Raw genomic sequence first — 19,838 nt, 5'->3', positions numbered from 1 at the left:
CTAATACCAAAACCAGGCAGACATTATAAGAAAGGAAAACTCTAGACCACTATCTCTCATGATTACAGATAAAAAATTCTCACCAAAATATTACCAAATCAAATCCAATATTATATAAAAATAAATATATAACATGACCAAGTGGAATTCACTCCAGGTATGCATAGCTAGTTCAATATTAGAAAATCAATTAATGTAATCCATCCCATCAACAGACTAAAGAAAAAATATCCCATGATATCAATAGAGGGAAAAAACCACTAGACAAAATCCAATACCTATTCATGATAAAAAAAAAAAAAACTCTCAGCAAACTGGGAACAAAATAGAAAGAAACTTCTTTATAGATCTTGGATATCAGCTCTTTGCCTGTAGTGTCAGACACATGCAAAAAAGGTTCACCACCACTAGCCATCAGGGAAATTCAAGTCAAAACCACATTGAGATACCACCTTATTCCAGTCAGAATGGCAACAATTGAAAAGGCAAGAAACAAATGTTGGAGAGGATGTGGAGAAAGAGGAACCCTCTTACACTACTGGTGGGAATGCAAGGTGGTATAGCACTTTGGAAAACAGTGTGGAAATTCCTCAAAAAATTAAAAATAGAGCTACTCTATGACCTAGCAATTATACTACTGGGTATTTACCCCAAAAATGAAAAGATGTAGTGAAAAGAAGGGCCCTAAGCACCCCAATGTTCATAACAGCAACATCCACAATAGCCAAACTGTGGAAAGAGCTGAGATGCCCTTCAACAGATGAATGGATAAAGATGTGGTCCATATATACAATGGAATATCACTCAGCCATCAGAGAGGATGCATCAGCTTTGCATCAACATGGATGGAACTGGAGGAGATTATGCTCAGTGAAATAAGTCAAGCAGGAAAGCCAATTATCCGGGGGGAATCAGATGGGTAGACAAACCATGAGAATATGGATTCCAAGAAACAAACAGGGTTTTAGAGGGGAGAGGGGGATGGGTTAGCCTAGTGATGGCTATTAAGGAGGGCATATATTGCATGGAGCAGTGGGTGTTATATGCAAACAATGAATCTTGGAACACTACATCAAAAACCAATGACTAACATAACAATAAAAAAAATAAAACAAGAAAGAAACTTCTTCAACGAGATTAAAGACACCTACAACAAAACCCTGTAGCTAACAACATATTAAATGATGAGAAACTAGATGCTTTACCCCTAAATCTGGGAACAAAGCAAAATGCCCTCTCTTATCGCTCTTGTTCAACATGGTACTGGAAGTCCTAGGTAATGCAATAAGAAAAGGAAAGACAAGACACACATGTTAGGAAAGAAGAAATAAAACTATTTTTGCAGATGATATGATTAGCTATGTAGAAAATCCTGAAGAAGTGACAACAACCAACAACAAAAAAAACCCCTCCTGAAACTAATAAGCAACTCTAGCAAGCTTGCCAGGATATGAGGTTAATATACAAAAGTCAACTGCTTTCCTATTTATCTCCAGTGAACAATACATGATTTGAAATAAAAAATTAAGACCACCTAAATTTGTACCCAAAATGATATAATTAGGTATAAATCTAACAAAGCATGTTCAAGATCTATATGAGGAAAACTATAATACTCTGATGAAAGAAATCAAAAAGGAACTTAATGAACAGATTCCATGTTCATGGATGGAATGACTCAATATTGTCAAGATGTCAGTTGTTCGTAAACTTGCTCTAAATATTCAATGTAGTCCCAATCAAAATCCCAGCTATTTGGTAGATATGGACAAACCAATTCTAAGCATTATAGAGAAAAACAAAAGACCCAGAATATCAAACACAATATTGGAAAACCACTGTCAGAGGGCTGACACTACTTGACTGCAAGACTTACCATAAAGCTGCAATAGTCAAGACAGTGTGGTGCTGGCAAAAGAATAAATAGACCAACAGAACAGAACAGAGTCCAGAAATAGAAAAATATACACGAATATATTCAACTGATGTTTAACAAAGGAGTAGAGGCAACCAAGTAGGGGGAAAACAGTCTTTTCAAAAAGTGGTGCTAGAAGCTAGTGCAACCACTCTGGAAAACAGCATGGAGGTTCCTCAAAATGTTGAAAATAGAACTGCCCTATGACCCAGCAATTGCACTATTGGGTATTTACCCTAAAGATACAAACGTAGTGATCCAAAGGGGCACGTGCACCCGAATGTTTATAGCAGCAATGTCCACAATAGCCAAACTATGGAAAGAACCTAGATGTCCATCAACGGATGAATGGATAAAGAAGAGTATGTGTATGGGTGTGTGTGTGTGTGTGTGCAGCCATCAAAAGAAACAAAATCTTGCCATTTGCGGCAACGTGGATGGAACTAGAGGGTATCATGCTTAGCAAAGTGAGTCAGTCGGAGAAAGACAACTATCATATGATCTCCCTGATATGAGGAAGTGGAGATGCAACATGGGGGGGTTTGGGGGGTAGGAAAATGAAAACAAAGATGGGATCAGGAGGGAGACAAACCATAAGAAACTCGCAACCTCACAAAGCAAACGGGGGGTTGCGGGGGGGATGGGGGGTCAGAGGAGGGTGGTGGGGTTATGAACATTGGGGAGAGTATGTGCTAGGGTGAGTGCTGTGAAGTGTGTAAACCTGGTGATTCACAGACCTGTACCCCGGGGCTAAAAATACATTATATGTCTATTAAATAAATAAATAAATAAATACGGCCAGCTTTGGTGGGCATTTTTTTTTTAAGTCTTCCTGTTTTTTGTTTTTTTTTTTTTCCTCTTCACATTGTTGCTTACCACTTATGCTATCAGTGTGCCTAAATGTGTCTTTATTCTCTTCTCAATTTACTGGGAGCTGAAAACCAAGCTTATGAGAAATATGCATTAAGAAAGAGCCAACAGGGTTCTGAGGAGATTGTTTTATAAAGTTCTTAATGCTTTGTTACAACTAATGATCCTTTATCTTACACTGGTTTCAGGAGTGAATTCCATTAAGTTGAGGCTCTTAAATCTGATCCACAGATAAACTGGGCATTACCATATAATTTCTGACTGCATAAAAGAGTTATGTAAATAAGGGTCCTTAAAGTTAATAATGCTCCCTCCAAAGTAGCTTTTATCAGCTCAAGTTTCATTATTAGAAAATGCCATACAATTTCTTAGTTACGCAACAAACAATGCATAATTTCTCCTATTCTTACCTTTGCACCACCCAAAAATCCCAAGGAAATGCCAACTCTAGCTCGTAGATCTGGCCTGTCTTTGGGCCACACATAAGAAACCATTGCTTTCATGATTTTCCGAGTATCAACATCTTTTAACTGTTGAGAGAGAGAAAACAAAGAAGTAAGAAACATGTCATTTCAAATATAACTGTATTTTAATAATGTAGAATTATGTACATATTTGTGAAAAATTTGCAAACATTATAAACTTAACTTTTTTTATTTAAGTATAATTAATATACAGTTAATGCAATCCCTATCAAAATACCAATAATGTTTTTCACAGAACTAGAACAAATAATCCTAAAATACGTATAGAATCACAAAGGACCCTGAATAGCCAAAGCAATCATGAAAAGGAAGAAGAACCCTATGATCCAGTAATCACACTACTGGGTATTTACGCAAAGAATACAAAAACACTAATTCAAAGGGATATATGCACCATGTTTATAAAAGCAGTCTTTATAATAGCCAAATTATGGAAACAGCCCAACTGTCCACTGATTAATAAATGGATAAAGAAGTAGTAGCATATATATATGTATGTGTGTATATACACACACACAATGGAATATTACTCGGTCATAAAGAGAATGAAATCTTGCCATCTGAAATAACACTGATGGAGCTAGAGGGTGTAATGAAAGTGAAGTATGTCAGTCAGAGAGAGACTAATACCACATGATTTTACTCATGTGGAATTTAAGAAACCAAAAAAAATGTGAGTAAAAAAAGTAATAAAAGAGAGAGAGAGAGAGAAACAGACTCTTTTAATTAGAAAAAAAAAAAAAAACTAATGGTTACCAGTGGGGAAGGGAGTAGGGAGATGGATGAAAGATGTGATGGGTATCGGGGAAAGCACCCGTCATGATGAGCACTGCGTGATACGTGCAATTGCTGAATCACTATATTATACACTTGGAACTAATATTACACTGCATGATAACTAACTGGAATTAAAATAAAAACTAAAAAAAAATAAAAGACCAAAACTGGAGGTTATCATAATCCCAGATTTCAAGATACACTACAAAGCTGTAGTAATTAAAATAGTATGGTACTGGCACAAAAACAGACACATAAATCAATGGAAGAAAACAGAGGTCCAGAAATAAACCCATACTTCTATGGTGGATTAATCTAAGACAAAGAAGGCAAGAATATACAATGGGGGAAAAAGATAGTCTCTTCAACACATGGTGCTGGGAAAATTGGGACAGTTACATACAAAAGAATGAAACTGAATTGCTTATACCATACACAAAAATAAATTCAAAATGGATAAAAGACCTAAATGTGAGACAGGAAACCATAAAGTTCCTACAAGAAAACATCAGCAGTAATTTCTTTGACATTAGCCACAGGAACGTTTTCCTAGATGTCTCTTCTGGCAAGGTAACAAAAGCAAAATTACTACACAAAAATAAAAAGCTTTTGAAAAAACCAAAATGATATGGGAAAAGATATTTGCAATCATTTTTATTCTGAATCTAAGGTCAGTATCTTTCAAGCTCAAACTATCCTGGAGAAAAAGAAACTATATAAAATGCTTTTTAAAAGTGACTTATATCCCTTAATTTTTTACTTCCAGCTACAGCCATTCTCATATTGTCAAAGAATTATTCAGTAAGAGCAAGAGGACATGTACTATACATTTATTTCCCATCTATTAAGCTATCAGTACATTACACAAAATGTAATCAACATTTCAATATTTCTATCTTTGTGGTCAAAATCTTTATATACTTTTGGTCTCTTTATCAATATGTTTATTTAAAATACTTTGGCGCCCTCAATCAAAACTCACGATAACGTAGAGTTCTAATGCAATGTTTAGGAAAGTAGGAGTCTTGGTATTAATTATAAAGCACAGAGGTTGGATTATTAAAAATTTCAACAAACACACAATTTGCCAGTCACGTTTAATCTGACCTAAATCATCTTACATTTTTCTTTCTCTCAAGTTTTGGACGCAACATGCCCATGAAATCTTTTTGTTTTAGTTTCAGCTTTTAGAGGCAAAATATTAAGAATCAAAACCATACTTGGTAAAGTCAAAATAAAATTAGTACATACACATTCCAAAACTACCAATAATCTCCATTCAAAAAATTGAATTATCTACATACTTTCTGAAATAGGTATTAAAAAAAAACCAAAAAGTTAATCCTCATTGATGGTGAAGTTGCACTGAAATGGGCATTCTAACACAGTTAATGGGAAAGTAAACTCAAACAATCTATCTAGAAAGCATTTTGGTATCTACCATCAACTTTTAAAATAATTTGCCCTTTGTGTCAAGAATTCCATTTCTGGAAACTTATACTTTAAAAAATACTTAAGAATATGAGCCAAACTGAATCAATTTTACCTCATAAAAATTTCTTGAATCTATTTTCACTATCAACCTAATCAAAGCTATCGTCACCTCTCACCTAAAATACTTGCAACACCCTCCTAAATGATTTCTCTGTATCCACTCTGCTCCCTGTTCAATTAGTAAACCCTGCAATCAGATATTATCATAGTTTAAAACCTTCCATTGAATCCTACCACTCTTAAAATGAAGATCAAAGTCCGTAACACTACTTGTGAGGCTCTGCTTGGCTTGATCCCTGACTACATCTCTAGTGATGTTTTATACCACTTTTCAGTGTCCATGCCATACTAGCTTTCTTTTCTTTTAGTGCCTCAAATATGCTATAAACCCTCCTGCCATAGGGCATTTACATTATGCCTTTCATTCTGTCTGGAATAATCTCTTTCTGTACAACACCAACTCACTCTCCAACGTCTTCCAAATAGTTAACTGTCAGCTCAGGCAGCATTTCTTCAATGAAGTCTTCCCTAACCCCAGTCAGGATCCTTGGCTGTATTTCACAGGAGAGTATTCCTCCTTTCAAAGCATCCAATTCAATTATAAACTACATATGCAGAAATGTGATTATTTGATTAATTATCTGCTCTCCTGTTAGAATTCCGTGAGTGGTAACTTTGTTGTACCATTTAACCCAATATCAATACAGTGGCTAACACACAGTAGGTACTCTCAACAAGTATCCACTGAATAAAGGAATGAAAAATTTAGTTATAGGATCTTTATTCACATGCTGTATCAACAGGAAAAATTTGGAAACAGCCTAAATGATCAATAATGGAGAAATGTAAAAACAACTTACAGTGAATGTATACAACAAAGTATAGCCATTCAGAAATATATGTAGTGACACAGAAACATCTAAAGTGAAAAAAGCAGAGTACAAAACTTATTTTTCATGTTAAAAAAAGTGATGTGTGTATGAGTTTACACATGCAAATAAATGGGTCTGAAAGCAATACACCCAAAAGTGTTAAAATAAGTAGCTGTGAATAGATGGAATCATTGATAATTTTTTACATTCTTTTTGCTTGCTTGTATTTTCTGTAGTTCATATATAAGAAAAAATCTAGTTCACCTTGAGAGAGTAAAGTTACACAATTTCATGCAGATTTATACAGCAAGGAATGGAGGAAACTGTCAAGATATAAGAAACCCAGGGTAGATTTATATTATGGTTATTGCCCCCAAAGCTCAGCAAACTATTTTTCTAGCTTAAGTCTCAGTTTACTGAGTAAAGAGCAATAAAATAAATAAAACTGTTCATATTGTACTAAATACAGGACTACATCCTGGCTGCTTTAAAGATATAAGGTGGCAAAAACATGAAATGCCAAAAGTACAGTTGTTAATGTTTTATTTCATACACACAAATACTCATATATGCTCTCATAACCAGTAAGGTATTTCTAAAAATGGGAATAAGGCTATAATTTTAAAATTCACTTTTTCCAATCAAACTATTACTAAATAAATATAACTTAATGCATTACAACACAAATTGAAGCATTTCAACCATTTTCCCATTTCACAAATTTTATCTGTCTTGTTTTTCTTGATGGAATAATGACAAAAAGGCCCTGTTTCTACATATCTTTCTAAACATTCTCTCCTATCAAAACCTTCTACAATAAACCCCAAATTTTTTCAATAAGGATACAGAAGTTATGGCTAAGAGCAAGAAAATTATTCTAGTTGGCTTAATAGTGCATAAAATGTCACCATTTCATTTAACAAAATGGGTTCTGAAGTTGTGTAATCATGCATTATGAATCCATTCAGCTATAAAGTATATGACTTCAGTTTTACATTAGCTACACTAAAAAGTTTGAAAAGTATCTTTTTTTAAGTTGAGCTCAAATCAAAAAGGCATATTATTAGAGGCTGAGGCCCACTTTTATAGAATTTCAAACCAACTCATTCTTGCTGCACAAGAGTAAAATAATACTGGAGGTCTCAATACAGATCCTGAAAACACAAAATATCTTTTAAAATCACCAGAATCATCATACTGTGGATACCCACAACTCATACACTGGACAGACAGTGGTAATCCCAAAAGACAAAAGGGTTATCTAAAGCCATGAGCTTGAGACCGAAATCAAAACCACCTTCATTTCAACCGACTTTTCATTTCAGATTTTCAGCATAGATACCCCTTTAAGATCACATTCTTTTTTTTTTTTTTTTTTTTATTCTTTTATTTTTATTTATTTATTTATTTATATACCTGTACCCCTGGGGATAAAAATATATGTTTATAAAAAATACAAAATTAAATAAGATCACATTCTTAAAGAAAGGGTGGAAAATACAAGAAATGGTTAAGGAGGATGATAAGAAACTTGCTTTTCTGAAAACATACTGTGTAAGGAGTACTATAGGGAAAAAAAACACAATGATTTAAGGAAAGGAAGTTCCGTCTCAGGGGTCAAAATCCCTGAAGCGATCATATCATAATTTTTGATGTCATTAATTTTTATTTAAGCCTCACCTACATGTAAAAAGGAAACATGAAATTCCTTCACTTATGAACTATGGGGGCGCCTGGGTGGCTTAGTGGTTTAAGCCTCTGCCTTCGGCTCAGGGCATGATCTCAAGGTCCTGGGATTGAGCCCTGCATCGGGCCCTCTGCTCCGTAGGGAGCCTGCTTCTCCGTCTCTCTCTGCCTGCCTCTCTGCCTACTTGTGATCTCTCTCTGTCAAATAAATAAATAAAATCTTTTAAAAAAATGAACTATGATGATGTATCATGATAACAAAATTTGAATGTTACAGAAATATCATTAAAGGGCTTATAAAAGTAGAAGTGAATCTATCTTCCTCTTTGCTAACAATAAATACAATAAGACCTTCTTGCTATAGCTAAATAACTTCAAATTTAAACTGTGAACTGACATTTTAAGCCCTATTAAAACTAGTACTATGTTAGTATGAGGAATAAACATTTTTACAAAAGTCTCAAATATATACTGGAATTAGCTTGCCATAATAAAGGAAATCAATTGGATTCAGAAAGAAAACACAAAGGTAATACAGGAAAGAATTCAAATAGGCTCCCTATACCTCTGTATGGTAACAAATTGTTATCTTTTGATAATATCAGAGAGCAGTCAAAGAGGAGATGAAAGTGAAAATAAGGTGGGCCGACAGAAAAAAAAAAGCAGGTGCCACAAAAAGAAACCTGGTATCAGAAATAATGCTCAATAAATATTTATTCAATTAATAAATTAATTTATCTATTCTTAAACACAGGAGGACAAATTATTACTTATATTCAGGAGATATACTTATTACTTGATTTATTAAGTCATCATAACTTCTGACAGGTTTTAAATTATTTGCTTATTAAGTAATAATATGTAGTTTCATAAGCCTTATGAGGCCGGGCAGGTAAAAGAAATAATGAAGGAATATCTACTTATATACAGGGAGCTGAAACAGCACAATCACAGCACGGTGGGCCAAAAACAAATGCATAAATAAAATGGGAAGCCTCTGACCCAACTGGGTATAAGTGGAAAGCCACAAACTGCACTGTTCATATGCAGTAGTACTGAACGCAACAGTATGACCCGAGAGAGAGATGTAGTCTCCAACAGCCATAAGTGCTGTAAGTGAATACCTATAACTAGTAACTATGTGGATAGTACACAAAAAGGACAAAAAAAAATCAAAGCACCTCTGGAGCAGCTCACTTGGTAGAATTTTAAGATATTGAAGAAAACTGCATATTAATAAGCTAAATACGTGTTTTGTTTCTCAGGTCAGTAATTTTATATCTTTCAGCAGAAAAGGTTGTCAAGCAAGAACAATTTTTTCCACCAAGAGTCCACTGCTTCCAAGGGTGTACAGCTCACTGGGTTCTGATAAGAAAATAAAAGAGTATGAAAAAAGAAAACGATCATTTGATAAAGGTAACAGAATCACTTTTTCTTTAACTGATATGGAATATACCTAAGAATTCTAGTTTAAAAGACATTCCTGTAGGATACCTGGGTGGCTCAGTCGGTTAAGTGTCTGCCTTTGGCTCAAGGTCATGATCCCAGGGTTCTAGGATCAAGCCCTACATCGGACTCCCTGCTCAGTGGGAAGTCTTCTTCTTCCTCTGCCTGCCGCTCTCTCTTGCTTGTGTTCTCTCTCTCTGCCAAATAAATATTTTAAAAAAAATCTTTTAAAAAAAGATATTCCTGAATTGAGGGGCGCCTGCCTGGCTCAGTCAGTAGAGCATGTGACTCCTGATCTTGGGGTCACAAGTTTGAGCCCCATAGTGGGTGCAGAGATTACTTAAAAAAAAAGACACTCTTGAATTCTAATAGCAAGAAATTTTCTAATCTTAGATCAAGGGACTAGTTAATAAGAACTACTTTGGGGGCAAAATCTGTGGTGAGGAAAAACAAAATATATACTAAAAACTTCGGGTTCAATTTGTTTTGTATAAATGTGCACTACAGACTGAATGTTTTCTCCCAAAAGAACCAATTTAGCAACAGATAATTTGTAAGTAACCCACGTGGACAGTGGAAACTGTCCAGAGAAGAGAATTGTTGTTTCACTCCAGGCTAAAGATAGCTAAGTACAATTAAAGGAATAAATTCAACCACTACTTCAATATTGTTAGAAATAACAGTGGTTTGATAAAAACTAGGTCAAAAGACAAGCAAGTTGAACAGATGTCTAATGGAAAACTCAAGAGTAACTGAAAAATTTTCCAATATTATTGGGGATATAAGTATATAGTATATTTATGGATGGGAGATGAAAGATATATTGTCAGGAAAAACTTTACTATTATTGTTACTTTCTCTATACCTTAAGGTTTCTTTTCTACACTCTATTGGTCTAATACCACAAATGAAGAGTTTATCTAGCAGTGAAAAGGCCCTAAAACTAGCTTATGGTACATATGAGATGCATCAGTACCCATAAGTCAATTTAATAGCATAATAAAAAATATTACAAGCTGACTGATATTCACAATGGCCAGTTAGTCCCCTATCCCAAAGAGAAATCAACTGGGAAAATCAAATAAAGATCATAAGGCTGCATGATGATGAATAAAATCAGAGCTAGAAAACAGCCTCGGGATGCCTGGGTGGCTCAGTTGGTTAAGTGGCTGCCTTCGGCTCAGGTCATGATCCCAGCGTCCTGGGATGGAGTCCCACATCGGGCTCCTTGCTCAGCAGGAAGCCTACTTCTCCCTCTGCCTCTGCCTGCCACTCTGCCTGCCTGTGCTCACTCTCTCTGAAAAAAAAAAGAAAAGAAAAAAACACACACAAACAAACAAAAACAGCCTCTCCAAGTCATCCAGGAATTCTTGTCCATTTGTCTAAGTGTCCACTCATCTTAACAAGCCTGGAAATTCATTATTCCATTATCTTCCTAAACCTCCAATTTTTAAAAATTCCACATTGCTGTTCTACTACTTTTGATTATATCAAGATTTGTACCAAAGTTCTCTGACTGCTTGTAAGTGCTAATCTTTCTTTTAATACTACTAGCTTCTGACTATATCCAATAAGGATCTGTTGCTAAAATAAAAAAAGTATGTCAAGCAAAGTCTGGAAAGTCATCCTTATTTTAAGTTCTTCATTACTCATTTTATAATGAGCACAGAATGAACTAAATTTACTAATATATGGTTTTTCAAAAACAGGACAATAAAAAAGTTTAAACAGCAGTAGAGTACCAAAATTCTTCAAAAATCTGAAGATTCTATTATAAAACAAATAATTTCTTATATATGCGTGCCGAAGCAAGCACTAAAACAAGTAATTTCTTAATTCGTCTCTTTTAAACAAGAGCTTCCAAATACTGAAACTGTCACTCTTTTTTCACAATCCCTTTCCCTACAGAAACTGGGTAAACAGGTGATTTAAATACCTTCTGAGCAGCATTATTAATTTTTATTAGTAGTGTTAAGAATACAAAAGTGGTGCAGCCCACTGTGGAAAACAGTATGGAGGTTCCTCAAAAAGTTAAAAATAGAACTACTTTGCCATCTGGCAATCTCACAACTGGCTATTTGCACAAGGAATATAATAAGCACACTAACTCAAAAGGATATATGCACCCATGCTTACAACAGTATTATTTAGAATAGCAGAGATATAGAAGTAGCCCAAGTGTCCATCAAGTGACAAATAAAGAAGATGTGATATGTATGTATGTATGTGTGTGTACACACACACACACACACACACACAATGTGGAATATTATTAAGCCATAAAAATGAAATCTTGCCATTTGCATTGACATGGACAGAGCTGGAGAGTATAATCCTAAGTGAAATAAATCAGAGAAAGACAAATACCCACATGATTCCAGTCATATTAAATTTAAGAAATAAAACAAGAAAAGGGAAAAAATAGGAGGGAGAGAGAGAAAGTAAGAAATAGACTCTTAATTATAAAGAACTGATGGTTACCAGAGGGTAGATGGTTGGGGAAATGGGTTGAATAGGTGATGGGGATTAAAGAATGCACTTGTTGTGATGAGCACAGGGTGATATATGTGAAGCACTGAATCACTATATTGTACACTTGAAACACTGTGTTAACTCACTGGTTTAAAATAAAATTTTTAAAAAATAATATGGATAATTAAATAAATGGATGAGGTAAATGGAGGATTTATCAGGAAGCCACCAGGCATTCTAGGATCTTTCTAAACTTAGTGTAGAGAAGGGGAAATGTTAACCTCAAAACACACACACACACACAAATTGCTTTTAAGTGCTAAGTCTAATTTACCTATTTATTTATATGATTGGATTATATAAAAAATAACCTCAACCAATGCTATTTTAAATAAAGAAATAAAATGTTTAGGTTGATAACTGTTTTTTGTTTTTAGAAAATCATGTAATTTTTTTGTTTGTTTTAAGCCCAAGAGAATGTCATCCCTATAACCATGGTCAATTCATAAGGTTCTGTATTAGAAAACCTATAGTTATATGAGTCAATCAAAATATTCCAGAACATAATAATCTTGAATGTGTGTGTGTGTGTTCTATGCAAGCATAATCATGTATAAGAATTTCCATTTACTTGTTATTCACTCTTACCCCTTCTTTTGGGTCTGTGTGGAGTCCTCCTCCTGCATGACCATGCCAACATGTCCTCTTTTCTATCAGTGGCCAAGCCTGGAGACCCTAGTTGAAGATAATACCAAGTTGTTCATCAGCTATTACAGAATTTCGGATCTTTAAAACTCTGACTTAGCTTTATCTAATGTCCCATACAAATTCATAGGCATAACCTCTAGCTTAGCATAACAAAGCAAAACACCTTCACAATTAGCTTACGGATACACTTACACAAAGAATGTTGAAATATAACTAATACTCATACAGAAGTTACTTTCTCTAAATAGCTTTTGAAATATTTGAAAACTTACTACACTTCTACTTGATTTATACCAGCCTTCTTACTGTCATTTGCTATTATAGTACTATGTAATCCATTATTCTATCACTAGCAAGCAAAATGTGTCATACAATTAACTAATTATATTCTACTTGCTTTATATATGTATACATTTTTTGCTTTATTATTCATTTTACATAGCTGATTCTTTTCCTTATTCTTGCTTCTGTGTGTTTCTGTACAAGTATTTTTAATACTTCCTGTCTGTCTGTCATAGGCTACAGTAATATGCATACATGTTTTGTCTTTATTACATGGTAAATTTTTTGAAATTAAAGACAGTCTCTTTTATTCTTGTATTTCCCATTGCCTATACCAGTATCTTGCACATGAGCAGAGTAGATTTCAGTGCTTAATGAATTAGCTCATAGAACAGAGCTATCTATAAATCTCCCAACTAGCCTTGAAAATATACAAACATCTTGCCTACTTTTAAGAAAGGTCTTAAGGGGGCGCCTGGGTTGTTCAGTGTGTAAAAGCCTCTGCCTTCGGCTCCGGTCATGGTCTCAGGGTCCTGGGATCAAGCCCCCGCTCAGCGGGGAGCCTGCTTCCTCCCTTCTCTCTTCCTGCCTGCCTCTCTGCCTACTGTGATCTGTCAAATAAATAAATAAAATCTTAAAAAAAAAAGAAAGGTCTTAAGACTGATTCTTAGACTAGATAAACATAAAAGTTTTACTGGAGAAAATAAAATAGTCATTTGAGAAAATAAAATAGTTAATATTTTAATAATAAAAGTAAAGATTAGGCTCAAAATTGAAGCCTGCTAATATTTAAAGGTTTTCCTCAATTAAAACATACTTAATGAAAAAATGCATATAGTAATTCTTCTTCAGCAGCCATAATAATAGTTAATGAATTAATGAAAGGCAAGCTCTTTACAAACACAAATGTGTATCAATGCCAAATCATAATAGCATGAGCTTTGGGCCAAGCCATGAAAATGGAATCACAAAAGGCAAAAGTGTATTCTTATTCACGCCAGTTGAGAACAAAAAAACAATTGCCATAAATGGGTTACTGATTCTTGGATCAACAATCTTAAAGCATTTTTAAAGGGAAAACATCAAAATATGAGTTTTAGTCTGACAATATCTTCTTGCAACATTTTTTTCAGAAAGACTAAGCAACAAATTATATCAAGGGGTCTGATGAATACCACACAAGATAATGAGGTCTTTGACAAAGCAAAAGATTAAAATGTAATTCACTTTTATAGCCTCTGCATAAATTAGAACAATGTCTTATACCTTGTAATGGCAAATAACTGCTAATCAAAAAGAAATAATAAAGGAAGTACTCAGGGTTTAGGCTATCTTCTAATTTTCTAGCTCTTTTCTATCTTGGAGAATTGCCTGTATAATTTTAGAGCACTAAGAAATTTTTAAGTTGTCTTTTACTTACATTAACAATGAAAAATAACCCTTATCAACAAATAAACTAAGTATGAGGCTCTAATAAGCTTAGAGTCCCTTGATACTCTCTGCCATCCAAACATCTTCAAAGGTAAAGGAACTCACTTACTTGAAAAGCTTACAGCAAATATTCCATATATCACATACAAATTACTGGGGAAAATTTAAGTGTCAATAAACTGCCATTACATTTATAAAAGCATTCTAAAAATGTTACTGTAGCTGGCACTGATCTCAAAAGAGTCTGACAGAGTTCTCCAGTAGAAAAACAATCAAGATATCTATCCCTGCTTCTACTAACAAGAACACAATTTCTCATTCATCTTTCAGTATTTAGAAAAAATAAAAAGTATTTAGAAAAAAATGAGAAACATAAAATATGTAGTATAAATTTTAAAGTGCTCAAAGGGCTTGCAATTTTTTTGAGTTATATGTGGAAGTATCTGCTCAATCTTACCCTGGTAACATCTAATATCTGTCTTGAGTTGCCTTTTCCCAGTCTCTGCCATATAGTATGTCTTAATGACTCTGGGATCTGTGGAGGAGAAAAAAAGGAGGAAAATTTTTCAGAATAAACAATTAATATTAAAAGATTTCCCCTAAAAAAAAAAAAAGACTTCCTATATTCTCCTGTATACAACTGTTAGGTCAATCTGGTCATTGAAGGCGACTATTTCCTTCTTGACCTTCTGACTGGTTGATCTATTGACTGATGTTAGTGGGGTGTTGATGTTCTTTACTATTACTGTATTACTACCAATTTCTTCCTTTATGTCTTTTAATAGTTGCTTTATACATTTAGATGCTTCCATGATGGGTGCATATTTATAATTGTTATATTCTCAACCTGGATTGTTCCCTTTAGCAGTTCATAGTGTTCTACTTTGTATCTTGTTACAGTCTTTGTTTTAAAGAGTACTTTGTCCATTATAAGTATGGCTACCCAAGCTTTCCTTTCACTTCATTTGCATGATAAATGTTTTTCCATACCTTCACTATTAATCCACATATGTCTTTATGTCTGAAAGGAGTCTCTTACAGGAAGCATACAGATGAGTCTTGCAATTTTGTCAATTCAGTCAGCCTATGTCTTTTAATTGAAGCATTCACTTTATTTATACTTAAATATGTTATGCTTGGATTCTTTTCTTTTTATTTTTTGTGTATCTACTACAGGTTTGGTAATTGTGGTTACCATTAAGCTCATATATAACATCTAAAGTGTGTAGCAGTCTACATTCAGTTTGTAGTCACTTAAGATCAAACCCATTCTAAAAGTACTCAACTTTTTACCATCTCCACATTTTATGTGTATGATATCATACTTTACATCCTTTTGTCAATCCTTTAATTTTTGAATATATAACTGACTTGAATATTCTTATATTTAACCTCCATACTGGTTCTATAAGTTATTAATCTATTTTTATTTTATGTTTGCATTTACTTGTAAAATTTTTTGCTTTCATAATGTTCTTACTCCTGACTGTGGTCTTCTCTTTCCAATTAAAGAGTTCGCATTACTTTTCCTTAAAGGTAAGTGTAAAGGTTATGAATTCCTTCAATTTTTGTTTATCTGGGAAACACTTTATCTCTTCTTCTATCCTGAGTAATAACCTTGCTGGGTAAAGTATTCTTGGCTGCAGATTTTTTCCTTTCAGCACTTTAAATACAGCATGCCACTTTCTTATTAACTGCAATATTTCCAAAGAGAAATCAGCTGATAGCCTTATGGAATATCCCACATGATATACGTAATATATACACAAAATTCCATCCAAAAATAGCACAATACACATTCGTTTTAAATGCTCATGGAATATTTTCAGGACAGATCACACCTAGGCCACAAAACAACTCTTGACAAATTCTAAAAGACTGAAGTCATTATCATGCATGTTTTCTGACCATAATGGTATGAACGAGGAGGAATTAGTTAGAAGAACAATTTGAAAAGAATACAAACACATGGAGGCTAAATAACATGGTACTAAACAAGGAATGGGTCAACTAAGAAATCAAAGAGAAATAAAAAAAAACACATGGAGATAAAGAAAAATGAATACACAAGAGTATAAAATCTTTGAGAGGAAAAAAGCTGTGCTAAGAGGAAAGCTTATAGCAATAGAGGCCTACTTCAAGAACCAAGAAAAATCTAAAAAAATCAACCTAAAGGAGTTATAAAAAGAAAACTACGCAAAGCCCAAAGCAAAATAGACTATAAAAAAAAAATAGAACATATCAATGAAACCAGGAACTGCTTCTATAAGATAAAAAAAAAATGATGAACCCTAGGACAGACTCATCAAGAAAAAAAGAGAAATGACTCAAATAAACAAAATCAGAACTTAAGGAGAAATAACTGACACCACAGAAATACAGGATCACAAGAGAATAGTATGAAAACCTTGGGAAACAAGAACAGATAAAGTCCTAGAAACATATAACCTTCAAACACTGAATCAGAAAGAAAGAGAGGGAGGAGCAAGATGGTGGAGGAGCAGACCTAAATATCATCGGGTCCTAGGAGTTCAGCTAGTTAGTTATGAAACCATTCTGAACACCTACAAACTCAACATGAAATCAAAGAGAAGAAGAGCAGCAATTCTAGAAACAGAAAAGCAACCAGTTTCTGGAAGGTAGGACATGTGGAAAAGTGAATGTGAGGTGATGTACGGGAAGACAAACCACGGTACAGAGAGGCCAGCTCCTGGCAAGGAGTAGATCAACGAAGCACAAAACTGGAACTTATAGATGTCTGCTCCACAGAGGGACATTGCTCCAGAGGCTAAGCAAGGAGGTGTAGCTCTCACAGGGACAGTGTGGTCTCAGTACCCACAGGGTCAGAAAAAGACCAGGGGTGTGTGTCTGAGGCAGAGCTCCCAGGTATCAGAGTGGAAAAGCCAGCTATAGAAACGGAGTCAAGAAGTGGGTTCTTAGCTTGGGGTTAATGTAAACCGTGATCTGAGGCACCGATGAAACACTGCTCTTCATGCAAGGACACCACAAGTGGCAGATATTGGGAGAAACACTTCTTCCTCCTCCAGGAGTGACACAGGAATGCACTGCAAGAATCGGCTGGGTTTGGAGACTCCAAACAAGGCCGTGCTCAGAGATAGAAATGCTTGGTCACAGGCTGGATGAGCACAGAGTGCAATGGGAGACCAGGGAGATAGGAGTGATTGACTGCTTTTCTAGGAGTTGCTTTGGGATGGAATATTCTGAATGTATCTCGGATGTCCTTATGGTCTAGTGTGTCATTTTTTAAAAATTTTATTAATTTATTTGACAGACAGAGATCACAAGTAAGCAGAGAAGCAGGCGGAGAGAGAGGAGGAAGCAGGCCCCCTGCGGAGCAGAGAGCCCGATTTGGGGCTCGATCCCAGGACCTGGGATCATGACCCAAGCCAAAGGCAGAGGCTTTAATCCACTGAGCCACCCAGGCACCCCTGAAGAAGGTTTCCTTAAAAGAAATGTCATAAGGGTAAGTAAGGGGTAGAAGTGGGTGTCTGTGCCTCCTGGATATTGATGTTTCTTATTGTCACCAAATTAGGGAAATTCTCTGCTATAATTTGCTCGAATGTGCCTTCTCCCCACCTTTCTTCTTCTTCTGGGATCCAAATTATTCTAATATCATTTCGTCTTATGATATCACTTATCTCTCAAATTCTTCCTTTGTGATCCAGTAATTGCTTATCTCTCTTTTTCTCAGGTTCTTTATTTTCCGTCATTTGGTCTTATATACCACTAATTCTCTCTTTTGCCTCATTTTTCCTAGCAGTAAGAACCTCCAATTTTGATTGCACCTCATTAATAGGTTCTTATTTCAACTTGGTTAGATTTTAGTTTTTTTTTATTTCTCCAGAAAGGGATTCTCCAGTATCTTCTATGTTTTTTCAGAGCCCTTATAGCACCCTGAAAATCATCATTCTGAACTTCTGTTCCAACATCTAATTAACGTATGTGTTCATTAGGTTCCTACCAGTCACTACTGCCTCTTGATTTTATTATCTTTATCTATATCTGTACCTATATTTACATTAGACATGAAAAGAATAGAACCATCCACTTGATTTTATGTGTATTTTGGTCTCTTAGAGGGATCTGCCTCCAAACATTTTTAAAGAAAGAAAAACTTCCACATATACAAATAAAAGGGTAAACAAAATGAAGGGATGGAATAGGACTGTAAAGATGAAAATTAAGAAAGGTTCTAAAAAAGGAATTGACACAGTAAGAAGTTGGTTAAAAAAAGATCAAAAAATGGGGAAAGAATGTGATCAGGCTGGAGAATAGAACAAAGCCATGCCCTTGATTTAGGGTATATTTTGATCTGTTAGAAGAAACTGTATCCCAAAATTTTAAAGAAAGTAAAACCTATACATATGTAAGGTTAAGTACATTGAAGGGGTGGAATATGAGTATAACAATGAAGATTTAAAAAGATTATTTAAAAGGCATTGATGAAATTGTTTAAAAAGTTACAATGGGAAAGAGGAAGAGTTTTAAAAATAGGATAAGGGGAGAAGTCAAGATGGAGGAGAAGTAGCAGGCTGAGACTAAATCAGGTAGCAGGAGATCAGCTAGATAGATTATCTAAAGATAGCAAACACCTACAAATCAAACGGGAGATTGAAGAGAAGAACAGCAAATCTAGAAACAGAAAATAAACTACTTTATGAAAGGTAGGACTGACAGAGAATTGACTCCAAAGTGACAAGAAGATAGACTGCGGGGAGAGGGGCCGGCTCCCAGCAAGTGGCGGAGCAACACAGCAAGGGAGCACTAAATCGGGACTTTTAAAAGTCTGTTCCACTGAGGGACATCACTCCAGAGGCTAAACCGGGGTGAAGCCCACGTTGGATCAGTGTGGCCTCAGGTCCTGCAGGTTCACAGAAGGATTGGGGGTGTCTGAGTGTCACAGAGCTTGCAGGTATTAGAACAGGGAAACTGGAAACAGAGACAGAGCCAAGGAGAGGAGTGAGCCCTCAGCGCAGCCGGAGGCCAGGGAGACGGGATTAATTGGGTGCTATTCTCTGAGGGAACACTGAAGAGTGGGGCCCGGAGCTCTTGGCTACTCCGGGACAGAGACTGGGAGTACGCCATTTTCATTCCTCTCCACCAGAACACTACGGAAAGCATTCATGGAACAAAAGCTCCAGAAAGCAAATCCTCAGCCCGGCCCCTGGTAAGGGCTGTGCAATTCTGCCTGGAGCAAAGACACTTGAGATCACTACAACAGGCCCCTCCCCCAGAAAATCAATAAGAAATCCAACCAGGACCAAGTTCCGCTACCAAGGAGTGCAGGTTCAATACCAAGGAGAGCAGCGGAATTCCAGAGGAGGAGAAGGCAAAACACAGAACTCATGGCTTTCTCTCCATGATTTTTTAGTTTTGCAG

At 35.3% G+C, this 19,838-nt stretch overlaps 1 protein-coding gene across 2 annotated transcripts in view; it reads right to left on the bottom strand.

Moving 5' to 3' along the window:
* ABCB7 (ATP binding cassette subfamily B member 7) overlaps nucleotides 1–19,838 on the bottom strand; it is a 157,435-nt gene that overhangs the window by 51,756 nt on the left and 85,841 nt on the right. Inside the window, exons 2-4 of one of the 2 annotated variants that reach the window (XM_059386333.1) lie at nucleotides 14,896–14,973; nucleotides 12,666–12,752; nucleotides 3,196–3,315 (exon numbers count right to left, since the gene is read on the bottom strand). In XM_059386333.1, the coding sequence (XP_059242316.1) occupies nucleotides 3,196–3,315; nucleotides 12,666–12,752; nucleotides 14,896–14,973 (285 nt within the window). The remainder of the gene's footprint in view (nucleotides 1–3,195; nucleotides 3,316–12,665; nucleotides 12,753–14,895; nucleotides 14,974–19,838) is intronic. The other variant, XM_059386334.1, reaches the window with a different exon arrangement.

The sequence above is a fragment of the Mustela nigripes genome, chromosome X (assembly GCF_022355385.1).
Source record: "Mustela nigripes isolate SB6536 chromosome X, MUSNIG.SB6536, whole genome shotgun sequence".
NCBI classification, from domain to species: Eukaryota; Metazoa; Chordata; class Mammalia; order Carnivora; family Mustelidae; genus Mustela; species Mustela nigripes.
Note: the sequence above shows the minus strand (reverse complement) of the source record. Positions and strands in the feature narration are given on the sequence as shown.